This window comes from Marmota marmota, unplaced genomic scaffold, assembly GCF_001458135.2.
Source record: "Marmota marmota marmota unplaced genomic scaffold, marMar, whole genome shotgun sequence".
NCBI lineage: Eukaryota > Metazoa > Chordata > Mammalia > Rodentia > Sciuridae > Marmota > Marmota marmota.
The window spans coordinates 5,590,455-5,611,840 of record NW_026000241.1 but is presented as its reverse complement, the minus strand read 5'-3'; the positions used below and the strand labels follow the sequence as shown (position 1 = coordinate 5,611,840).

The 21,386-nt window shown below is 49.3% G+C and overlaps 2 protein-coding genes across 4 annotated transcripts in view; both read right to left on the bottom strand.

The window, feature by feature from the left end:
• The window catches only part of Sin3b (SIN3 transcription regulator family member B), a 41,304-nt gene extending 33,438 nt beyond the window's left edge, over positions 1 to 7,866 (bottom strand). For all 3 annotated transcript variants that reach the window (XM_015489224.2, XM_015489225.2, XM_048795430.1), the window contains exons 1-3: positions 7,718 to 7,866; positions 7,355 to 7,461; positions 5,932 to 6,085 (exon numbers count right to left, since the gene is read on the bottom strand). In XM_015489224.2, the coding sequence (XP_015344710.1) occupies positions 5,932 to 6,085; positions 7,355 to 7,461; positions 7,718 to 7,828 (372 nt within the window). In that variant the 5' untranslated portion in view covers positions 7,829 to 7,866. The remainder of the gene's footprint in view (positions 1 to 5,931; positions 6,086 to 7,354; positions 7,462 to 7,717) is intronic.
• Positions 7,867 to 14,571: 6,705 nt separating this feature from the next.
• Nwd1 (NACHT and WD repeat domain containing 1) overlaps positions 14,572 to 21,386 on the bottom strand; it is a 62,770-nt gene continuing 55,955 nt past the window's right edge. The window contains exons 16-18 of the mRNA XM_048795355.1: positions 19,686 to 20,236; positions 18,806 to 18,911; positions 14,572 to 16,940 (exon numbers count right to left, since the gene is read on the bottom strand). Coding sequence (XP_048651312.1) covers positions 16,639 to 16,940; positions 18,806 to 18,911; positions 19,686 to 20,236 — 959 coding nt within the window. The 3' untranslated portion in view covers positions 14,572 to 16,638. The remainder of the gene's footprint in view (positions 16,941 to 18,805; positions 18,912 to 19,685; positions 20,237 to 21,386) is intronic.

Here is a 21,386-nt window from a genome sequence, read left to right as displayed (position 1 = left end):
ACACACAGACTCAAGGTGGGTCAGATCATGCCCCTGAAGGAGGGGTGTCAAGCCCCTAAACCAGAACCATCCTGCACAGTCCCCAGCACAAGGCAGCAGGTTCTCAAGTGGGTCAGGATTCCCTGACCAGTTTGCCTGGAGGTCTTGGCTCAGACATCTCAGAAAACCTTCTGGAACCATCGCTTACCAAAGTGAAATGACCTTGAAGCCCCTGCTGTTATTTTTCCCCACGGCACTGACACATTCCTTCATGGGACATGCTGATTTTATGTCTGTCCAGCCCTGACTGGATGGCAAGCAGCATGAGGGCAGGGCTTTGGTTCTGTTCACTGCTGTGTCCCCAGTGCCTGGAACGGGGCTGGAACAGAGCAGGCCATGTCCACTACTGTGGATGACCAGGCGAATGGATGAAAGAATAAACAGATGTGTCCACTGTTTCCATTGCCCTGAGGTCGCAACACTGCCCCTGGCACCAACTGCTCACCTGACGAATCCTCTGAGACAAGAAAGGCCAGGTGCACTGCTGCCCACTGCAGAACTGTCACTACAACAGGCACCTGGCACATGTGCCATCACCTGGGTGGGTGGACTAGCTCAGGCTGCCCTAACATGGGACCACAACAGAAATTTATTTTTCCCACAGTCCCAGAGGCTGCGAGTTCAAGATCAAGGTGCCGGCAGGTCCGGCCTCCTCCGAGGCCTCCCTCCTTGGCCTGCAGAGGGCTGCCTTCAGACACAGGCCTTTCCCCTGCAGGTCTGCTCTGAACTCTCCTTACAAGGAAACCAGTCATATTTAACTTGAGTCCACTCTGATGGCCTCACTTCACCTTGATTAACTCCCCAAAGGGTCTGCTTCCAAATACAGTCATCCCTTGATATCTGCAGGTGACTGTAGGACACCCTTCAGGTACCTAAAACCAAGGACACTCAAGTCCCTTACAGAAAATGGCACAGTATTTACATATAACCTACAAGCTTCTTCCTGCAGACTTTAAATTATTTCAGTGACTTAGAATACCTAATTCCAAGTAAATGCCATATAATTAGTGGTGATAATGTATTGTTTAGGAAATCATGACAATTTCAAAAATAAAAAAAATTAAAAAAAGAGAGAAAGAGATAAAGGGAGGGTGAGGGGAGAACACGCTGGGGCGTGGCTCCATGCAGACTGCTCCCCTAGCAGCCTGAGGCCCTGGTTCAGTCCCTACGACTGCAAGAAAAAACAGTTTGTTCACGCTCAGGGGGGTGCAATTTTTTTCCTGAATATTTTCAACCTGTGGTTGGTTGAATCTGAGGAGGAACCCCAGACATAAAGGCAGACTCTACAGTCAGGGTGAGGCATCAACAGAAGGGGGGGTCACAACTGAGCCCCAACAGTGGGTACAGAGAAGTTCTAGAAAGCCAGAGCAGAGAAACAGACACACACAAGATCCAGAGCTGCCACAACTCCAATGTTCTACGACTCTCCAGGCACGTGCCAGCCTACGCTCTAGCATCTGTGCTCCTTCATGGCACAGGCTTGGCAGGGGAAGGAGCCCGAAGGAGCCAGGAAAGGGTGGGGACTGGAAGGACGCAGCCATGGGGCCAAGGGTTGCTCCTGAGGAGACTGGGCTCACTGGGAGTCCCCACCGCCCAAAGGGGGCATCTTCAAGCCCCACATGCATCATGGTAAGATAGAGAACTGCCCCTCTAGACCAGGGCTCAGCAAAGGGGCCAGAGAGCGACAGAAACTACTGTGAAAAGCAGCCTGGCAGCTCCTCAATGAACTTAATACACAATTACCCTAGGAGCCAGAAGCTCCTTTGCTAGTACAGACCCCAAAAGAAATGAAAATGGGTATTCAAAAAATCCTTACACGTGAACACGCACAGCAGCCCGTCTCAATGGCCACGTGCAGACGACTCAGCAGCTCACGTGTTCATCTGATGCACCCTGAGGGAACTGAGCACTGACACGGTTACGACATGGGCGACCCGCAAGAGCTCAGTGAAGGCAGCCTGGCAGAGGCCACACGGTGTGCAGCCCACTGACAGGTGAAGCCACAGGGACAGGAAGCAGAGCTGCAGGGCTGGAGGGAGGTGAGAACTAGGAGGACAGGGAAGTCAGGGTGACAGTTGCACAATATGATGAATCTACTAAAATCCACCGAGCCGAACATTTTTAAATGGTTATGTGAATGATATCACATTTAAAAAAATGTTTTAAATAATCCTTGGAAAATACAAAAACCACCGGCCACTCAAAGCCAAACTGGCTCTGGTTTACAAGCCACATTAAGTGGACCCTACCCTAAACTTCTGGAACAAGCCACTCGTTCCCTCCCCTGGGGCAGAGAGGCCTCAACAGTTAGCAAGGCCTTAGGCCTCCACTAAATGTCCACACACGGCCCCCTTGAGGTTTAAGAGACACCTCAGTGGCACCGAGCCACAGCAGCTCCCAACTGCTACCTGGCCTCACTCATTTCAGCAGGAGACGCCACCTTCCCCAGAGGATCAGGCACCTGCGCTCACCTGACATCCCACTCCCTGGACCCACTTTCTGGTCCCCGTCCCCACGCGCTCTGCCCATCACACAGACCCTTCCTGGTCCTCACCATTGTCCACTTTACCCAGATCATTCAGGGTAACCTCCTTGGCCTCTCAGAGATCTCGACCCCTTGGTTCACTCTTGTCATGCAGAAGAGGTGCCTTCCGGAACTCTCCATGGCTCCCCCTGCCTGGCTTCACGTCCCAACCTGGCTGGCCCCCTGGCTCACTCACTCGCTCCACCTCAGCCCTTTACACCTGCCAGGAACAGGCCCTCACAACACGACTTCCCTGCCCCTTGTTCTGCCTATGGCACCCCACAGGCACCTTCTGCTTGGCCTGGCCCTGCCACCTCTCGTCCACAGCAGTGAAGCTCCTCACACACACAGTCCATGTCTCGTCCTGTTCCTCAACTGAATCCCCATCTGGACCAAGCACATACGTCAAGGGCTGGGACTCCAAACTCCCTGCTTAAGACACAACTTGAGGGCTGGGGATGTGGCTCAAGTGGTAGCGCGCTCGCCTGGCATGCGTGCGGCCCGGGTTCGATCCTCAGCACCACATACCAACAAAGATGTTGTATCCGCCGAGAACTAAAAAATAAATATTAAAAAAAATAAAAAAAAAGACACAACTGGGAAACCCATTTGCCAGGAAATGATGGACCACCCACCACCCCTGGAGTAAAGGGTGGCCTCCCTTTGACTGTGCACAGGGCACACTGGGTGCTCTCTAAAGGCTGTTTCTAAGACAGCTATCGTCTCCTAGGGAGGATCTGCCCTGAAGAGGACCTGGGGCTGGGCACCCTACGGTCCCACTCTCCTCACCCAGCACCGCTGGGCAACGCAGAGACGCTGTGAAGTCGGGAGGCCTCTACCCCACCTGAAGGCCTCCAGGCTGCCCAGGAAGGAAGCCAACAAGAAACCACGGAGTGCAACTTCTTCCCCTGGCTTAGCCATTCTGAATCACAGAACCCAGAGTGGTATGACAGTGACAGGGGGCAGGAGAGAGGGACTGCCTGAGGGGACTACAACTGAGGCCCAAATGACGCCGACTCACAGGGCTGAGGCCCCACCAAGCCCCTGGTCCGCACTGGCCGCAGCTGCGTCTGTGCTTCGAGACTTGTGTTCTCAACTGGGGCAGTTCTGCTCACAAGGGGACACTAGGCTACACTTTTGGCTGCCACAACTGGGGGACCAGATGCTCTGGGTATCTGGTGGGTGAAGACCAGGGGTCTACTCAACACCTCATGGTGCACAGGATGGCCCCCCACGAGAAGGTGATGCAGCCCCAAAGGGCAACGGTGCTGAGGTGGACAAGCTGCAGCGAGGGCTTCCCGAGGACAGTAGCCAAAGGGCTACTTCTTCCTTGTCCCTGGTTGGCAGGCTTTAAGACAAAATGAAAACAAACACCCCAAAAGCTGTATTTCAAAATGTGAAACTAGTAAAACAAATCAAAAGAGAAAATCAAGGGGGCATTTGTGTGTGAGAGCCTTGGGCAGTTTCCTACCTGTTCTGGCCTCCCAAGAGACTCCAGGAAGCTGGAAGGCCATCTCGTGCGTGCCTCTTAGGAAGCCCTGCAGATAATGGCCTGGACTGCTGAGGAGCAAGGCCTGTCCTGACAGGTCATCTTGCTGGATGAAAGCAAGTGGGCGCCAGGATGCCCTGACGGCACAGACCTCCCCAGCCGGGGAAGGAGGCCTGGGGAAGGTGCCTCCTGGCTGCAGCGAGGTATGAAACCCATTCTGCAGTTGCCCAGTGAACACCTTTGTCAAGCCTTTCTTCTAGTCAACAGACCTTCCTGGTCAACTAGGCTACCTGCTGGGGACACAGGGTTCTCTTTAGTGTCATTATCTGTACAACACCCCTCCATGGTGCATGGAGACAGCAGGGGCCTCTCTGCCATTTCAGGAAGAGCTGGTTCTGAATACAACCACGTGCAGTTCCACAGGGACTGTGGATGGTTTAGTCTTCCAACCCCAACTCTTCCTTAGCAAGTGACGTGAACACATCCAGCACTCAGCCACCATTCCACTCAGCACTCTGTGGTCACACTCTACCAAACACTCTCATGGCCACCACTGCTGCGAACGAGCTTGGTTTTCAGCCCCAGCTGCAATTGTTCCAGAGACTGATCCTGCTAAGGCTTTTCTGGTCTGGAGGCGTGAGCCCTACACCTGGATCCTGGGGCAAATGTGAAATGGAAGCTCTTTGGAATTCAGCAGCCACACATTTCCAAGTTCCCTTCTGATACTGAGATGGGCTCCTCAGCTTTAGTGAGACAACATGCTGATGGTGGGGCTTGCCTTGCACAGAAAAAGCAGAATTCACACAGAAGCCTGCCTCTAGGACAGACTGGGCACAGGCACATCACCTTTCCTTATTCCCTTTCCAAATTCCAAGTCCTACCTCGATCTGGCACTGCATCTCCTCAGCTGAAGGAGAAACCTAATGGTGCTTCCAATGGTGGCGTTGCTACATTCCTTGCTGAAGCTCTCGAGCAGGGGCTAGAGGATGGGAGAGCTGGCTCACTTAGACCAGCAATTCACAACGGGCAATGTTGCCCCCGGGAGACATCTGGCAATGTCTGGAGAACATTTTGGCTGTTGTGACTGGGCGGTGGAGGCTGAGGATGCTGCTAACATCCTACAATGCATTGAACAGCCCCCCATAGCACAGAATTGTGGCCTAGGAGGGAACTGTGCTGAGAGAGAAAAAGGCTTTAGTTACCTTATAAAAGTGACACTCAAATAGGTTTTCTTTTTCTCCAAGAGTCTGATGAACTCTAGCAAGAAGCAGATGCAGAAGGGGCAGCAACCTGTCACTTGAGAGAGAAGGTATCAAAGCCCCACACCTGAGCTGAGTCAACAACCCTGTCAGCAATTCAATGTAGCACATCAACAATAAACACAGCTACTCACGCATACACACAGCTCACCCGCTTTATTGTTGGTGGCACCAAGAGTGATCTGATGCAGACAAGCAAATGCCTGAGTTCAAGGACAAGCGGCCTGGTGGGCTCACTGGGAAGCCTAAGCCAAGCCCTCAGTAACTGCTGATTCGGCTATTTTGACTTAACATAAATTCTGTGTTAGGAAGATGATGTCCTGACAGCCACTTTTTGTGCTGGTGCTGGAACCTTCACACATGCTCTACCACTGAGCTGTACCTCCAGCTCCTACTTTTGATTATAAATCTTCCAAATAGATCAATTTGGGATGTAGAGGCTGCCTGTATGTTTTGATCTACTTTGATTTGCACGAGAAGCAATTAGCACAGCTAGAAAAAGAACAGGTCTTACACAGATTTCTGGCAATGACACAAACGAGACGCGAGGCCCAAACTGAGTAACAGGGTGTGCTGTGTTAAGGCCCAGACCACTGGGACCTCCTTCCGTGGCAGCATACCTGGCTTGTCAGAGGCGACTGTATGTTTAACTTGCCATTCTTGGGAATGTCTATTCTGTATCCGAGGGGAAGGAAAGCATTAAATCCAACAATGAGGTCAGGGTGCTCGTGGAAGAGCTGTGAGACACGCCTGATGACTCCAGGAGTATCGATGCTGGAAGAAAAAAACAATTCAAGTGGGCAAAAGGGTTTCAAGGAGCTTTTAAAAGTGAACTATTCCTGATTCCCTCAACGAGTTTCTCAACTGTCCGCAAGGCAATCTAAAATATGATCAGTATGACATGATCTGCAGACAATGATCTATTTCCTGAGGCCAAGGCCCAGGCTCCCTGTGCCCTCTTGCTGAGAACTATAGAATACTGACACAGCAGAGCTCCCCAAAACATTCCAAGCCTATGCACTTGGTTCTGGAAATGTCAGGAGAGCTGACTCTAAGTCCTGGAACCCAAGAAACAGCAGAAGGCCAAAATCCTCTCAGTGATGTGATAAATTCCTTCATTTTGTATGAACTAGGGATTGATGATGATACAGGTTTTGATCTGAGCAACAGATTGCAATGTCAAAGATGGTACAAGTACGGGGTACGGGTAAGAATAGGAAGGAAGAAATGAGGTCTTCCTTTGGCTGTGGTTACCACCCAGGCCTTAGTACTTCACTTCCCATGGAAGGAGGTCAGGCCCTCCACATTGCCTAGGAAAGGACAATAGTGTGGCAGGTATGTGACCTGCAAAAATCTAACAGATTGAGGGTCTGAGTTCCAGTTCCACTTCTGCCATTAAGGTAAGTCCTTTACCTACTCCAAGCCCCAATGAGTGTTCCATAAAACAAGGGCATGATTCTGAAGTTCCCCACTATCTCCCACCCTGATTCCATGCTTACAAACACAGCTCAGGTGTTTAACACTCTCTATAGGCCAGATCCCTTACTAAGCATTTTATGACCCTTACTTCCAAGTAGGCCTGGGATTGAAGAAAGGTAAAAGGGGCACCACAGAATCAACATTTAAAGGTAAGTAGGTGCCAAAAAAATTTAAATCAAGACAAATAACATTTTAATGTAGTGCTCCAAAAACAAAAATGTCAAAATCAATCCCTCCGAATCTTTCATGAACAAAACTTATTTAAAATTCAAAATTTTAAATAAAGACAGGATCTGCTTTCTGGGACTCACCTCCCAGGTCTCCGCCATCCCTGCCCTCCTTCCAGGAATCCCAACAGCTCCACAAGGTGGGTACTATCCATTCCCTTTTTTAATTTTTTTCAAACAGAATGAACTAAGGCTCAGAGAGGTTGGACACCCTGCACAAGGTCACCCAGCTGCGGGCGGGGGCATCAGGTATAGGAGGTGGGGAGAGTCCCACCCTGCTAGTCCGATTCAGGCCCTGGGGGGCTTCCCCGGGGGTGGGGGAAGGCTCCACGGTTACCTCTGGCTTTTGAACTCCTTCATGATCTCCAGGAAGCCGTTGTAGGTGGCGGGGTCACTGCCAAAGCGGATCTTCACCTGGTCCAGGTAGGTGAGGGCGTCCTCAACCTGCGGGGAGGGGGAGGGCTCTAGAGGGCTGGGATCGCAGGAGGAGGAGACAGTGAGTTGGGGTCCCTGGTGGGTTGAGGAGACCTAGCGGGCCTTCAAGGGGACAAGGTGAGGGGTGGAGGGTCCAGGCTCCGGGGTGCGCAGAAGTAAGGCCGAGGCAGAGCCGCGCCAGGGCCGGGCGGGGCCCGGGTGAGGGACGCCGGCCTGCGGGGGCTGGAGGACAGGATCCCAGAAAGAGCGCGAGGACGCCACTCACGTGCACCGGCAACTTCTCGTGGCCCGCGGAACCGGAGCGACCCCAGCGGGCGCCGCTCAGCCCCCGGCCCGCGGAGCCCCCGCTGCCGCCGCCACTACCTGCGTGCGCCATGTTGGAAGTCAGAGTCCCGGCCCGCCCCGCCCCCGCCTGAAGGCAGGTCGCGCATGCGTAGTCTCCGCCCCGGGGGTGGGGCCTGGCTACGTCAAGAGCTGGGCGGAGCTCTTTAAAGGACTCCTTGGGGGCGCTTCTGTTTTAAATTGGAATCTTAACCAGTGATTTACAAAGCAGAGGTAGGTAAACCAAGACCTGATGCCTGATTTTGTCTGGTCCTGCAAGCTCACAGAGTAGTTTTTATGTATTTACGTAGTTGGGGGAAAAATCCAAACCTTATTTTGAGACATATGAAATTCACATTTTAGGGGTGCTGCGTGAAGTTTTATTAGAATACGGGAACCCCGACCCACTTATCAAGCGTCTCAGCCTGTCCCCCCCCCCTTTCTTGGTACTTGGGATGGAACCCGGATCCTCACACATGCTTGATGATCGTTTTAACCACTGAGCCACATCCCCAGCCCTGTTTTGTATTTTATTTAGAGACAGGGTCTCACTGAGTTGCTTAGGGCCTCACTAAGTTGCCGAAGCTGGCCTTGAACTGGAGATCAGCCTGGGATTACAGGCACAGGCCACCACTCCGGGTGATGCTTTTACCTTTTATTATATTCTTTATTTTTTAATTTTACTTACCATACTGGGGATCGAACCTAGGGCTTCACACGCGTCAGGCAAGCCCTTCACCATTGAGTTACATCCCAAGCCCAGCCCAACTTGCTTTTTGGTCACAACAGTCGAATGAATAACTGGGAAAGATTTCTAGACCCCTCCTTATAGGGTTGGTGTGAGAACAGAATCTGGGCGTCAACACCCTAATATAGGGCCCTGTGCCCTGTGAATTTTTACTAAAGGGCCCTTCTCTTAGCCCCACTCTTCCTGTCTTCACTTCCCTAGCCTTCACCCCATCACTTCTCAACAAGGTCAATTCAGGGAATCACGGGCCTCCCAGACCAGGTGGTTTTAAGAACACAGATCATTTGCCCACTGCGTCCAAATACCCAAGGTCTTCCTATTTCTTATAAGATGAGATCACATTGCAGGTGACCAGAACCTGACCCTTGCAACCTTTTTTGGGGGGGGTGGGGGGCAAGATCTTCTGCCTACAAAAACTACCCTCTGTTGGTGCAGACCATCCTCCCCATTTCCGCTTCCTGGCCCCATGCAACATTCCTTTTGTCAGAAGTGCCTTCCCATCTCCTCATCACACAGAAAACACATGTGCATCCTGCAAAGCACAAACCAAATGTCTCTCCCTATTAGAAACTTCTTCCACCCGCTCTGATCCTCCCACAGTCCCTAGTACAGAATCATTGCATGGTTCATCCGTGGTTCATCTGTGACACAAATCTCTGACCCAGAGCCACATCAGTGAGGCATTTATCAAATAAATGATCATTCAGTGAGTGAGCAAAGTGGGTGTTTTTTAAAATGGAACCTTTTTTATATACCTTTATTTTATTTGTTTATTTTTATGTGGTGCTGAGGATAAACCCAGTGTCTCACACGTGCTAGGCAAGCGCTCTGCCGCTGAGCTACAGCCCTGGCCCACAAAGTGTTGTATATGCAAAGAGGTCCAGGAAGGCTAAGAATAAATTAGCACTGTGCTAGGTGTCAGGAGTAGAATCGTGAAAATCAACATGGAATTCACCTTCAGAGCTTTCGGTCTTTCAGGTTAGATAGGAATTAACCACACACAGGTAGGTAGACTCTCATATGTAACAAATGCTTCAAATACAAGGTCTAAGTGGAACAATTACTAACTTCTTGTTACTATGCCCGTGTCATGAGCCAGTCCAAAATTTAGAAATGTAAGGGGTCAGAGATGCTTATTCTCCATTCTGCAGTTTGGGCAGGCTTAGAGGGTCTAGCTCGTCCTTCGTCCCCTGGGTATCCCCTGGGATGCCTCGAAGGCTGAGGGCTGGAGTCTGAGCCCCTTGCTGGGCTGTTGCCTGGAACCCTAAGGGGACCTCCCCGTGCAGCCTGGGCTTCTTTACAACATAGCAGCTGAGTTCCAAGAACAATTGTCCTGAGAGGGAGCGAGCGAGCCAGGTGAAACCCAGGTCAACTTGTCTAGTCCAGACTTGGAAGTCACAAAGAATCATTTCCACTGGATTCTTTCTTTAAAAGCCATTACAAAATCCCTCCCAAATTCAAGAGGAGGGCAAACATGCTTCAGAACTTGGGAAACAGCCACATCATGGAATAACATGTGGAACATGGAATATTGCCATGACTATTTTTACAAAATACCACCTGCCATCCAGGGGGCTTAATGGCAGCCAGCAAGGGATGGAGGTTTCCCAGAGAAGATGGCATTTTCGTGAGATCTGAAAGATGCCTGGGCATTTGCCAAAGGGAACAACCATGCAAAGGCCCGGAGGTGGGAGGGAGCACAGCACATTTAAAGAACTTTAAAAAAAAGAAAGAAAAAATCAGCATTCCCAGACTGCAGAGAGGAGGGAAAAAGAGAACATAGGAAAATCAGTGATCTGGGGGCAAGAGCAGGCAGACCCCGCAGCTGTAGGATGAGTTAGGCGTCTGGTCTTAGCACTGGTGCTGGGAACTGTGCCTGGTTTTGAGCGGAGACGCCTGAACCATCAGGTTTGCATTTGGAAGTGATCCCTGTGGCTGCTCTGCAGGGAGAGGTTGGAGGGGGTCCAGGAAGGTTGTTTCATCATTTAGGAAAAGACCACGGTCACTTGGAACTATGAGAGAGTGGAGGTGGGGAAAGGGGTGGAAGGGGGGGTCTGTAGGAGGTAAAGCGGAGGAGACAGGCTGGGGAGAGGGATAAAGCTCAAGGACACCTGGCTCCCAGCCCAGAGTGGGATTGTGCAGGAACAATCGGGGAGTTCTGCAGGAACAGCAGCAAAGACGCCTGGACCCTCTCTGGCCACCAGATCTGGACAGTCCATCTCACACCGGGGCTTCACGTCATGCCTCGGGAATCTGTGGCACGAGTGCTATTAAGTTACACCAACAGGTTTAGCTCAAAGTGCCCTCTCCTCTCCTAAACTCCTTTCAGATTTCAAGGATCACTTTCAGTTTTCTCCCAAATGGTCAATTGAAGCCCTCGCTCTTTTGGAGAACAGGAAACCACATGCCACTTCCACTTGGGGCACATGTGGGGCACGCGTGTCTCTGAGTGTGTGTGCACGTGTGCATGTGTGTTCACCAGGCAGACAAAAGCACAGTCGTATGTCAGTTGAGGGAGAGGAGGTTTTCTCAGTTATGTGTTGTTAGCTGATTTTCTTCGTTGTGCAAACATCACGGTGTGTGCTTACACAGAGATGGTAGGTGATATAATCCCACCACCACCCTCTCGCCCACTGTCATGAATGCCGTCTGTTGCTAGCACAAACGTTGTTATGTAGAACACAGCTGCACACATACATCTTTTAATTCTTATTTTTAACAAACATAAAGAATTGCTACGATAAGCCAGGTACAGAGGCGCATGCCTGTAATCCCAGCAACTTGGGAAACTGAGGCAGGAAGATCACAAGTTCAAGGCCAGCCTCAGCAACTTAGCAAGGCACTAAGACACTTAGTGAAACCTTGTCTCAAAATAAAACATTAAAAAATAGAGCTGAGGATGTAGCTCAGTGGTAGAGTGTGCCTGGATTCCATCCCCAGTACCAAAAAATAGAAATCAAAAATTTGCTACTTTAGTTTTTTTTTTTTTTTCCTTTTTTCTCTACGATGCTCATTTACACAGATTAAGTTGAAAAGCCTTGACAATTTAGATAACACCAGCTTTGGAACACCAATTTCCCTACCCTTTGTCACATGTAATGGACCACTGAGAGTCTTAGATCTTTAGCGGGAGTCAGGCTCAGGGGCACATGCGTATAATGCTAGTGGCTCGGGAGGCTGAGGCAGGAGGATCGTGAGTTCAAAGTTAGCCTCAGCAAAAGCGAGGTGCCAAACAACTCAGTGAAACCCTTTCTCTAAATAAAATACAAAATAGGGCTGGGGTTGTGGCTCAGTGGTGGAGCACCCCTGAGTTTAATCCCTGGTACCCAGCCCCTGAAAAAAGATAGATCTTTAGTGTGAGAATATTTTGGCAAAGTTGAAAAGATCAAAAGATCCTATTGTGAACCAATCTAGTCCTACTAAATGGCGAGACTTTATGACTCAAATCTCTGGAGTGTAGAATGTGTTATGGTAGGGAAGATTCTAAGGGGGCTCCCAGGATTCCCACCCCCCAAACGCATGTTGTGTGTCAGTCGGCTTTGTCACTGAATCAAATACCTGAGGTAAATCAACTTACAAAGAGAAAAGGTTTATCTTGGCTCACACTTGAAGGATTCAGTGCAAGATTGGTTGGTCCTGGGGCCCCGTGGAGTGTGTGACAGAACAAAACAGCCCACCTAATGGCCCAGAAATGAAAAGGAAAGGAAGAGCAAAGACCCAGGCACATCCCCAAAGACGCAGAAGACCTTCCACTAGGCTCCACCTTTTAAAGGTTTCACTATGTCCCACTAGTGCCACTCTGGGGGCCAAGCCTTTACCATGTGGACTTTGGGGGGACATTTAAAATCCAAAGTATAGCACATACCCCATGGAAATCTATTAGTCCATGTTCTGTTGCTATAACAAAGGGCTCAAAGCCAGTAACATAATGTGGAGAGGTTTATCGGCTCATGATTCCTAGAGGATCCAAACAGCATGGTACCAAGGAGTGAGGGCCCCTTGGTGCATCACAACATGGCAGGGAAGAGCACTATGCAGAAGAGAACAAGAGTATGTGGTGGCCTCACTTTGTAACAATCCACTCTCTCAACTCACTCACTCCTTGAGACCTAAAGTAATGCCTTCCAAGGGTGCTGCCTTCTCCTAGGCCCACCTCGGAGACGAGCCACACCTCGCAACACCATCACTGAGAACCAAGCTATCAGAATGCGAAACTATGTGGGGCACACACAGACCATATCCAAACCACAGTGATTACCCTACTTGGCGAAGGTGAAGGGATTTTGAAAGTATTTTTGCAAATACATACGAGTTGGTTTTGAGTTGATCAGAAGAGAGATCACTCTGGGTGGGCTTGGCCTAAAAAGGGCATATTTAAAAGATAATCTGGAGATCAGAGACTGAAAGGGGCATTGAGGAGCGACCTGCTGGTGCCCAAGAAGGAACTAGCTGTTTGGCCACCTGCCCATGGAGAAGGGCAGCTCTAGGAGCCTGAGGTCCAAGTTCTGCGGCACCAAGGAGCTCGATTCTGCCAACCACCTGAATGAACTTGGATGCAGACTTTGAGCTTCCCCATGAGAACCCAGTTTCACTGACACCTTGTGAGTCACTGAACAAAGAACCCGTTCAGGCCATGCCTGTACTCTGACCTGAGGAGTTATAAGATAATAGGTGGATGTTATTTGAAGCTGATAAATTTGTGGCAATTTGTTATGTAGCAATAAAAAGCTAATATACCGTGAGGTGGCCTCATGAAAAATGTCTACCCTGGGACAAGGGGGTATTAGTGGAGGTCCTTTCATTATAACAAATGTCCCACTCTGGTGGGAAATGATAAATGTTGAGGCTGTGAATGTGTGGAAGTAGGGGGTTGGGAAATGAGAAACATTACCTAGAGCTGCTTAAAAAATAAATAAAGTCTATTTTTTAAAAATGTTCACCTTGAAGCCAGGCACAGTGGTGCAGGCCTGTAATCCCAGTGTCTCAGGAGGCTGAGGAAGGAGAATTGTGAGTTTGAATCCAACCTCTGCAACTTAGCAAGGCCCTGTCTCAAAAGGGGAGGAGGGGCTGGTGATGTTGCTCGGTGGTTAAGGCCCTCTGGGTTCAATCTTCATTTTTTTTAAGTGCCCCTTCCATTCTAAAGGTGGGGATCAAATAACCACGTTGTCATGGATGTTGGGGAGTTGGGAGACCTCATATCAGCTAGTCTTCTCCGAAGCACAGTGAATGTCAAACTTCCATAGCCTCCAGCCAGAGTCTGTTGAATGAAAACTACTGCAAAAAATTATATATATATGTGTGTGTGTGTGTATGTATACATATGTATATATGTATATATATATACACACATACACACATAATATAGATATATACAGGTGTATGCATATACACAGGAATATATGTGCAAGTTTGCATATGTATTTGTATATATGCACACATATATGTGTGTGTGCGCATACAAAAGCAACCATTTGGAGTAGCCCTTTATTAGTTCTTATTAGTACAGCCACATGCTGCATGATGACATTTGAGTCCATGATGGATCACATGTACCACAGTGATCCCCAAAGGTTGCATGGCCTAGTGACATCAGAGCTGTCGTTTGCATAAACGTGCTATGATGTTCGCAGAGGACGGACTCACCTAACAACGCGTCTCAGAGTGTGCTCCTGTTATCCAGTGACACGTGATTGTGTTTACTGCAGAGCGGTTGCTTCTCACTGAACCCATCAAAAATGTTGAGATGGACACAGAAGTTTTAAACCAGAAGTTGCAGACGAGATCTCACTGTGTTAAGCACTCACTTAGTTTCTGCAGGGAGTTAACACCTGAGGCACAGACACATTGGCAAAGAGTCACTTTCCCCACTAAGGGTCCCCTCATAAGCTAAGTGTGTTCTTTAGTTAAATGGAGATGAGGCAAACCTAAATTAGTGATTTCCAACGCTTGAAATGCTGCTCCTAAGGTATGAACTCAGCCTAGTGCCCATGATGCATGTAGACAAAGAAAATGTGGTATTCATGCACAACGGAGTATCATTCAGCCATAAAGAAGGATGAAATTCTTTTATTTGGGTGAAGATGGGGGAACTGGAGGACATCGTGTTAAGTGAATCAAGCCAAACAGGAAGTCAAGTGCTGCATATTCTCTCTCATGTATGGAAGTTAAAAGAATAAAATAAATGTGCTGAGTGCAGTGCAGGGTTACTAGAGGTCAGGAAGGTTGGATGGAGGGGGTGGTTATGGGAGGCTGAATTTGATTCCTGCACACTATATACCTGTATTGCAATATTCCACTGAACACCAATAATATGTACAATTAATACCTGTTAGTAAAAATAAAATAGAATTTTTAAAAACCTAAAAAGAAAGCTGATGCCCAATGCACCTGAGCATACATTTTAAGATCACCGTTTAGATATTTTAAAATGGAAGTGGATGTCAACATTCACAGAACTGCCAAAGCCTGACTTGGAACCCTGGTTTGGGAAACAAATGAACATTATAGTCAGTAGAGTCTCGTCCACTCAAAAGCCTCATTTTTGGGGGCTGTAGCTTGTCACTCTGTGGCATAGCACCTGCCGAGCACCTGTGAGGCCTGCATCCACCCTGATCAGCCCCCACAAGAAAAGCCTCATCCTCTAAGGTTGCTCTTACTGAGAGTGTCTAGAATCCAATAGAGGGGAGAAGGAGCAGCAAGCACCACAAAGGTTTGGACTCCTCCTTATATCAAAGGCTTCAGAAGGAAGCAGGGCTTTTTAGAAGGCTGTGGGCAAAGAGGAAAGATCCATTTGAGTGAAATGGCATCAGTTCAGCTGCTGAACCTGCACAGGCAGATGGTCCAAAAGCAAAGCAGAGAGATGTCAACAGCTCTCGCTTGCTCGCCTGTGCGCTTGCTCTCTCTCTCTCTCTCTCTCTCTCTCTCTCTGCCTGATTCCAAAAGCCTCAAGTTTTCAAGATAAAAAAAGCATCTTTATCTTAGAGCTTGGGAGCCAGGGAATAGGGCTGGAAGAATATAACCTGTTAACATGTTTATTACTTTAATGCAGCTTGAGTCCTAAAGTCAGCTCATGAACTTAGAGACAGGTCAAACGTGCCTCTAGATATAAATTTGAGCCAATTGCCAATTTTTAAAAGTGGGAACATTTTGCATAAAAGCCTCAATTTCTGGCTTTCAGAAAAGAAGATCTAACAATGGGGGGGGGCTGCTTTTGCCATGGCCATTCTGGGCTACAGTCGGGGTGCTCATGCCCACCTGTGAAAGGATGTGTATCTCCATGTTCCCAGGCTGTTGTTCCCTGATGTACACTCAGGTGTGTGGGAACCATCACTGACCAGCCCTCGTGGGCATTTGAGGATGCCCCGTGGAGGAGATACATCATGCTTCCAAGACTAAAGCAGGAGACGTAGTCCAACAAGACTGGGAAGGAAGGCTCCTGAATCTCATTTCTCAGAGCTTTTGTACAACGGGCTTGTGACTTGAAGCAAACCATAGTTACCTCTGCAAGGCTCAGTTTCCTCACTTGTAAAACAGAGACAGCAGTTCCTGCCCTCCCTAAGGTATCAACTGTGATGAGGATCAGACGACAGCCTCTGTTGCTGCGTGGACTGTAAAGCTCTGTGGTCCACGTCAGTCTCACATTCGTCCATCCCTCCTTTACCTGGTCCTAGCATCCCAGTTTCCCTCCCAGGAATACCGCCTTCCATTCTCAGTCAACATTGTTGAGTGGCCATTCTCTCCACCCTCAGCTCTGTTCAGTTCAAGCCAGCCAATCAGAGCACTGCATTCTCCCGGAGCTCGTGATTGGTTCAAGGAGGAGTGTTGAGCCAATTGAAGCCTATACAGCCAGGGCTAGGACTTAGGTGCAAACTCCAGGGACAGGGGAGTTGTCTTTTCTACTGAACTTGAGAAGGCAGCGTGTTTGTTGCTAACCTGCGGGTGGCAGGTATGAGGCTGGAACCAAAGAAGGAGGAAAGAAGGATGTAAAGATGGAAAAGGCGAGGCCTGGTCTCATAATCGGAGGCCTTGGGTCCACAGGTACAGTAGCAAATGCGTTTTTTGCTTCAACCAGATTAGGTGGAGCCAACTCATTGGAACCTCACGCTCCGTGGGGGGTTTCACACCAACAGGCAGACTTGTGAATGTTTGTTTGATCTGGATTTGTTTCCCTGGGCCGACTGGGATGTCAAGTCCTGGGGTGTTTCTGCAGCTGCAGCCAGCTCTTCTCTCTGCCTGGACTTGACCATCCACACTGCCTTCTTGAAGTTCTTGAGGGGATCCTCCTGTGAGGCTCTTAATGAAGGACAGTGGAAACGCTCTCGGATGAGATAGCCATGTCTCGTGGGAGCAATAAAGCCATTGGAGGTGGGGATGATTCTGTTTACCACTGCATGGACAAACTGGACAGCCAGCAGGGTGCCTGGGGGATCAAAGGCAGGGCACAGATAAGAAATCTGCCACGCGGAGGCCAATGCTACACATTCCAGTGTTGGTTGCATGGCTGCCATGCTCCTTACTAGCTTAGATGGGACATTTAGCCTCTCAGAGTGCCTCTTACTTCATCTGCAAAATGGGAATGATAACAAAACCCATCTTCCAAGAGGAATTTTGAACATTTAAAGACATAATGCATGTTAGGTATTTACCCTAGGTCTTTGGCCCAGAACAAGCTTGGCCAATATTATTGTTGGGGGAGTAGAAAGAAAAGTTATGAAAGGTTATGAGGATGGGCTTTTAAGGTCACAGACCTCAGCCCTCAGCGTCTGAGCCATGTGTGACTTTTTGCCAGGCATCTTTGCTACAGTGTGTTAGAACTACAATGTATCAGATGACAGTGTGTTAGGTTGCAATGTTCTCAGATGACAGTGTTCCACTATAATATAGCAGATGACAATGTATTAGACTCTACATGATCTTGGTTCAGCCACTTACTTGTTTTTTTGATTTTTGTTTTAAAAATTTTTTTGTAGTCATAGCTGGACAGAATGCCTTCATTTGCTTATTTTTATGTGGTGCTGAGGATTGAACCCAGTGCCTCACATGTGCTAAGGCAAGCGCTCTGCCACTGAGCCACAACCCCAACCCTTACTTGTTTTTTTGGTCTCTAACCTTGCTGAATCTCAGCATCTTTATTTGTCAAACAAGATTAGCAATGACACTGGCATGCCTACTGATGTCATAGGGAGATATCTCTGTAGGAGAGCCTTCTCTGTAGGAGACTGCATAAGAAAGTGACAAAGGTGAGCACTGGAACCAGGCACAGTGGTGCATGTCTGTAATCCCAGTAGTTCTGGAGGCTGAGGTCAGAGGATCATGAGTTCAAAGCCAGCCTCAGCAACTCAGTGAGACCCTGTCTCTTAAAAAAAAAAAAAAAAACATTAAAAAAGGGCTGGAGATGTGGCTGAGTGGTTGAATGCCCCTGGGTTCAATCCCTGAGATCCGCCCCCCCCCCCAAAAAAAAAAATGAGGACTGGAATCAGGAGAGCCGAGTTGAAGCTGCTGCCTCCCTGTTGCCCACTGTATTACTCAGCCTCTCAAAGCCTCCGTTTTTGCTTGGAAAATGGGAGTAACTGCTGAGAGAACTCACTCTCTCGGGAACAGTGCCTAATACATAGTGAATGCTATCTTGTGACTATGACCTTGGTGTAATAAAGAAAAAGGTCAAAAGACATTGGGGTTCTCAAAGTGTATGGTCTTAAAACAGGTTGTCCCTGACACTTATAAAAATTGGGGCAAGAGAATGAACGAATCAAGGTCCTCTTCCTGTAAGACACAATATATAAGCACTGCAAAGCTGGCATATAAACTAGTAAAAATATACTCTACTCTCCTACTTTGAAGAAGGTACCTTAAGAACCACCTGGAAGGTCAGGTTCGGGCACCTCAGAGTTCATTGCTGGGAGGTGGCAGCATGGGAGAGCCAGTCCCCATGGTGTGTGGCTTGGCCCTCTTCTCTTCCCATCCACAGCTCCATCCACACCTCCCCAAGGCCACCTCCCAAGCATAGGTGTGCACACACGGGGGTGGGGGGGGCACAGTCCATCCCCAGAGGATGCCCCCAGGAAGGAGGACAGTGCACACGCCCTAAAGAGGGGTCAAGTCCATTTCAGAGCATGAATCTGACAGGCAGGTTGTGGGCCTATCCCCTTGGCCTGTAGACACCTCCCTAAGTTGAGGGACCCAGCTGGAGAAGGCCCGAGCAAGGGCTCAAGACCCAGCTGCTGAGCCAAGGCCCTTTCTCTCCAGATCAAAGTTCAGTCCTTCCCTGACAGCAACATAACTCACCATCCAGCACGCTCCAGACAATTATGGAGCGGTCCTTCAAGCCCACGTACACAAACTTGTCATCCTTGGAGAAGCAAGCGCACTGGACTCCTCTGCAGAAGGAACTCTGTGGAAAACAGACCGTGCGATCCTGATTCCAGACTGAAACACAGCCAGGAGGCCAACCCCACAGAGCCAGGCTCTGAAGCCCTCCTCAGGAAATGGACCAAAGGAAAACCTGAAGAGATGGGGTGAGGGCAGATTTCCCCAGGACCATCATTTCATTGACGTTGGATTCAGTGGTTATGTATTGAGTGGTTATCTCCATTTTGCACCGGAGACTGAATGATAAGATTCAGTTTCTTAAGTGGCCTTGCTTAAGTGTTAACCATGATCACATTCAGTTAAAATCTATGTGCTGAAAACATTCCCGGTTCCCAGGTTAGATCTCAGAATAAGAAGAGGGAATTACACATTGAGCATTCCTAATCCAAAAATCCAAAATCTGAAGTACTCAAAAATCTGAAACTTTTTGAGAATTGACATGAAGTCACAAGGTATATGTGAAACATAAATGAATTTCTTGCTTAAACTTGGGTCCCATGCCCAAGAGATCTCACTGTAGATATGCAAATATTCTAATGTCTGATAAAACCCAAAATCCAAAATACTTCCCGTCCCAAGTGTGTTGGACAAGGGACACTCAACTTCTATTCCTCCTGATTACAGAGTTTTTTGACATCCCCTTAAACCCTGTTTACAAGGAAAGTGTCTCTCTCCCTTATGGCACCCTAATCACCACCCTTGACAGTGGCACGTGTATGCCCTTAATAAATGACAGCTCTTTACCAATTCTCTAAAGCCAAGACCCGGTGTGAATGTGGTGGGGCAGGTCACGCACCGTGTAGCTCATCTTGAACTTCCACTTGCAGGCCTCCAGTTCCCAGAGACACAGCAAGGCTTCCTCAGACCCGCTGACCGCCAGCTGTTCCTGGTGGCTGACCTCCACGCAGGTGACTTGGCTCCTGTGGGCCTCCAAAGGGAACACCTTGGAATTTGCACACTCGTACAAAAACAGGTCGCCATTGGTCATGCCGTAGACCACACGGTAATCAGTCAAAACGGCCACACAGGCTATGGTCTCAGGCAGCTGGGTATAAAAGGTGTATGTCGGCCCATCGATGACGGGACAGGGGTCTCCAGGGCTGATGTCCAGCACCAGGACAATGTTGTCATAGGCAATGGCCAGACGGTCCTCGTTCTTGCTCAAGGACATGCAGTTGATGGCCTTGCGGGCCTCTGGAGGGGGGATGCACATCACGTCCTGCCGGGAATTCAGGGGGAACACAAGGACAATTCCGGAAACAAGGCCCGCGAACAGCAGCTGGGCTTGCTCGGCGACCTCCAGACACTTGACCTCGTTGGACGTGTCCAGGGAATCTTGCTCCTCACCTGCCACAGGGAGAGGGCCACACTGAGAATGGATCATGGGGGCACGGCTTCCCTGGTTTTCTTATTTTTTTAAGGATTTTAAAACTCGTTACCCATATTCTTCAACTTGGGGACTGCAGGCTTCCCTGACTCTGTCCTGCTCTTCAACAGTGGGAGGTTTTTACAATGCCAAGGGCATCATCTCCCTGTCCTGCCGCACGCTGTCGGGTTTCCTACAGCCCTCAGAACACGATGCAAGCTCCTTCCCACAGTCTCTGAGGCTCACGGGACCACCCGGATTTGACCCCAGACTTGTCCTTTACAAACTTATGGAAAGAGCCGGACCCTTCCTCTGTAGCTCAAAAGCAGCTGTAGACAGTCAGTGTTGAAGTGTGGGTGTCCAAGCCAGGCCGGGGCTGTCGTTTGTGGACTCCTGCCCCATCCCACACCCCTCTCCATTTATTGTATCTTGCTTCGCCCCTGAACCAGCAGATAACCACCTTGAGAACAGTCGCCTTGTCTGACATGCTCGCTGCCAACTCCCCCCTCACCTGCCCGCTGACACTCGAAGGCTGTTTGCCAAATCAAAGAAAGAATGAACTTGAGAATGAAGTCGAGGGTCAGAATTCCTCTCTGTATTGTTTTCTCCTTAACAAGGAAATGTTACGCCTTGACCCCTCCAGTGCGGAGGTGGGAGGTACTGTTGATAATGGGCTCAGAGACCCCTTCTCCAGCCAGTCCCCCCGGACCCAGGGGTGCCCGCAGTTTCATTTTTCTACTGAAAATCGGCATCTCATGAAGGCATCCACTCATGTGGAGATGTCTGCGGGTCTGTCCCCTCACAGGACAGCCCATAGTTAATGACTGCCTGATAGAGGGGCCCAAAAGCCTGGTGCCCTCACCTAGAGGTAGAAGATCCTGTGGTTGCTATCAACTAAAGTTGGTGTCCTTCCCCCACCAAATTCAGACGTGGAAACCCGCCCCCCCCCAATGTGCTGGTATTTGGAGGTGGAGCCTTTGGGAAATGACTAGGTCACAGGGTGAAGCCCGGGAATGGGATCAGTGCCCCCGGAAGAAGAGATACAAAAGCTTGCTCTCTCACGCTGGCCTCTGCCATGGGACGGTGCGAGAAAACGGCCACCTGCAAAGCCCCATCCGACACAGATTTGCT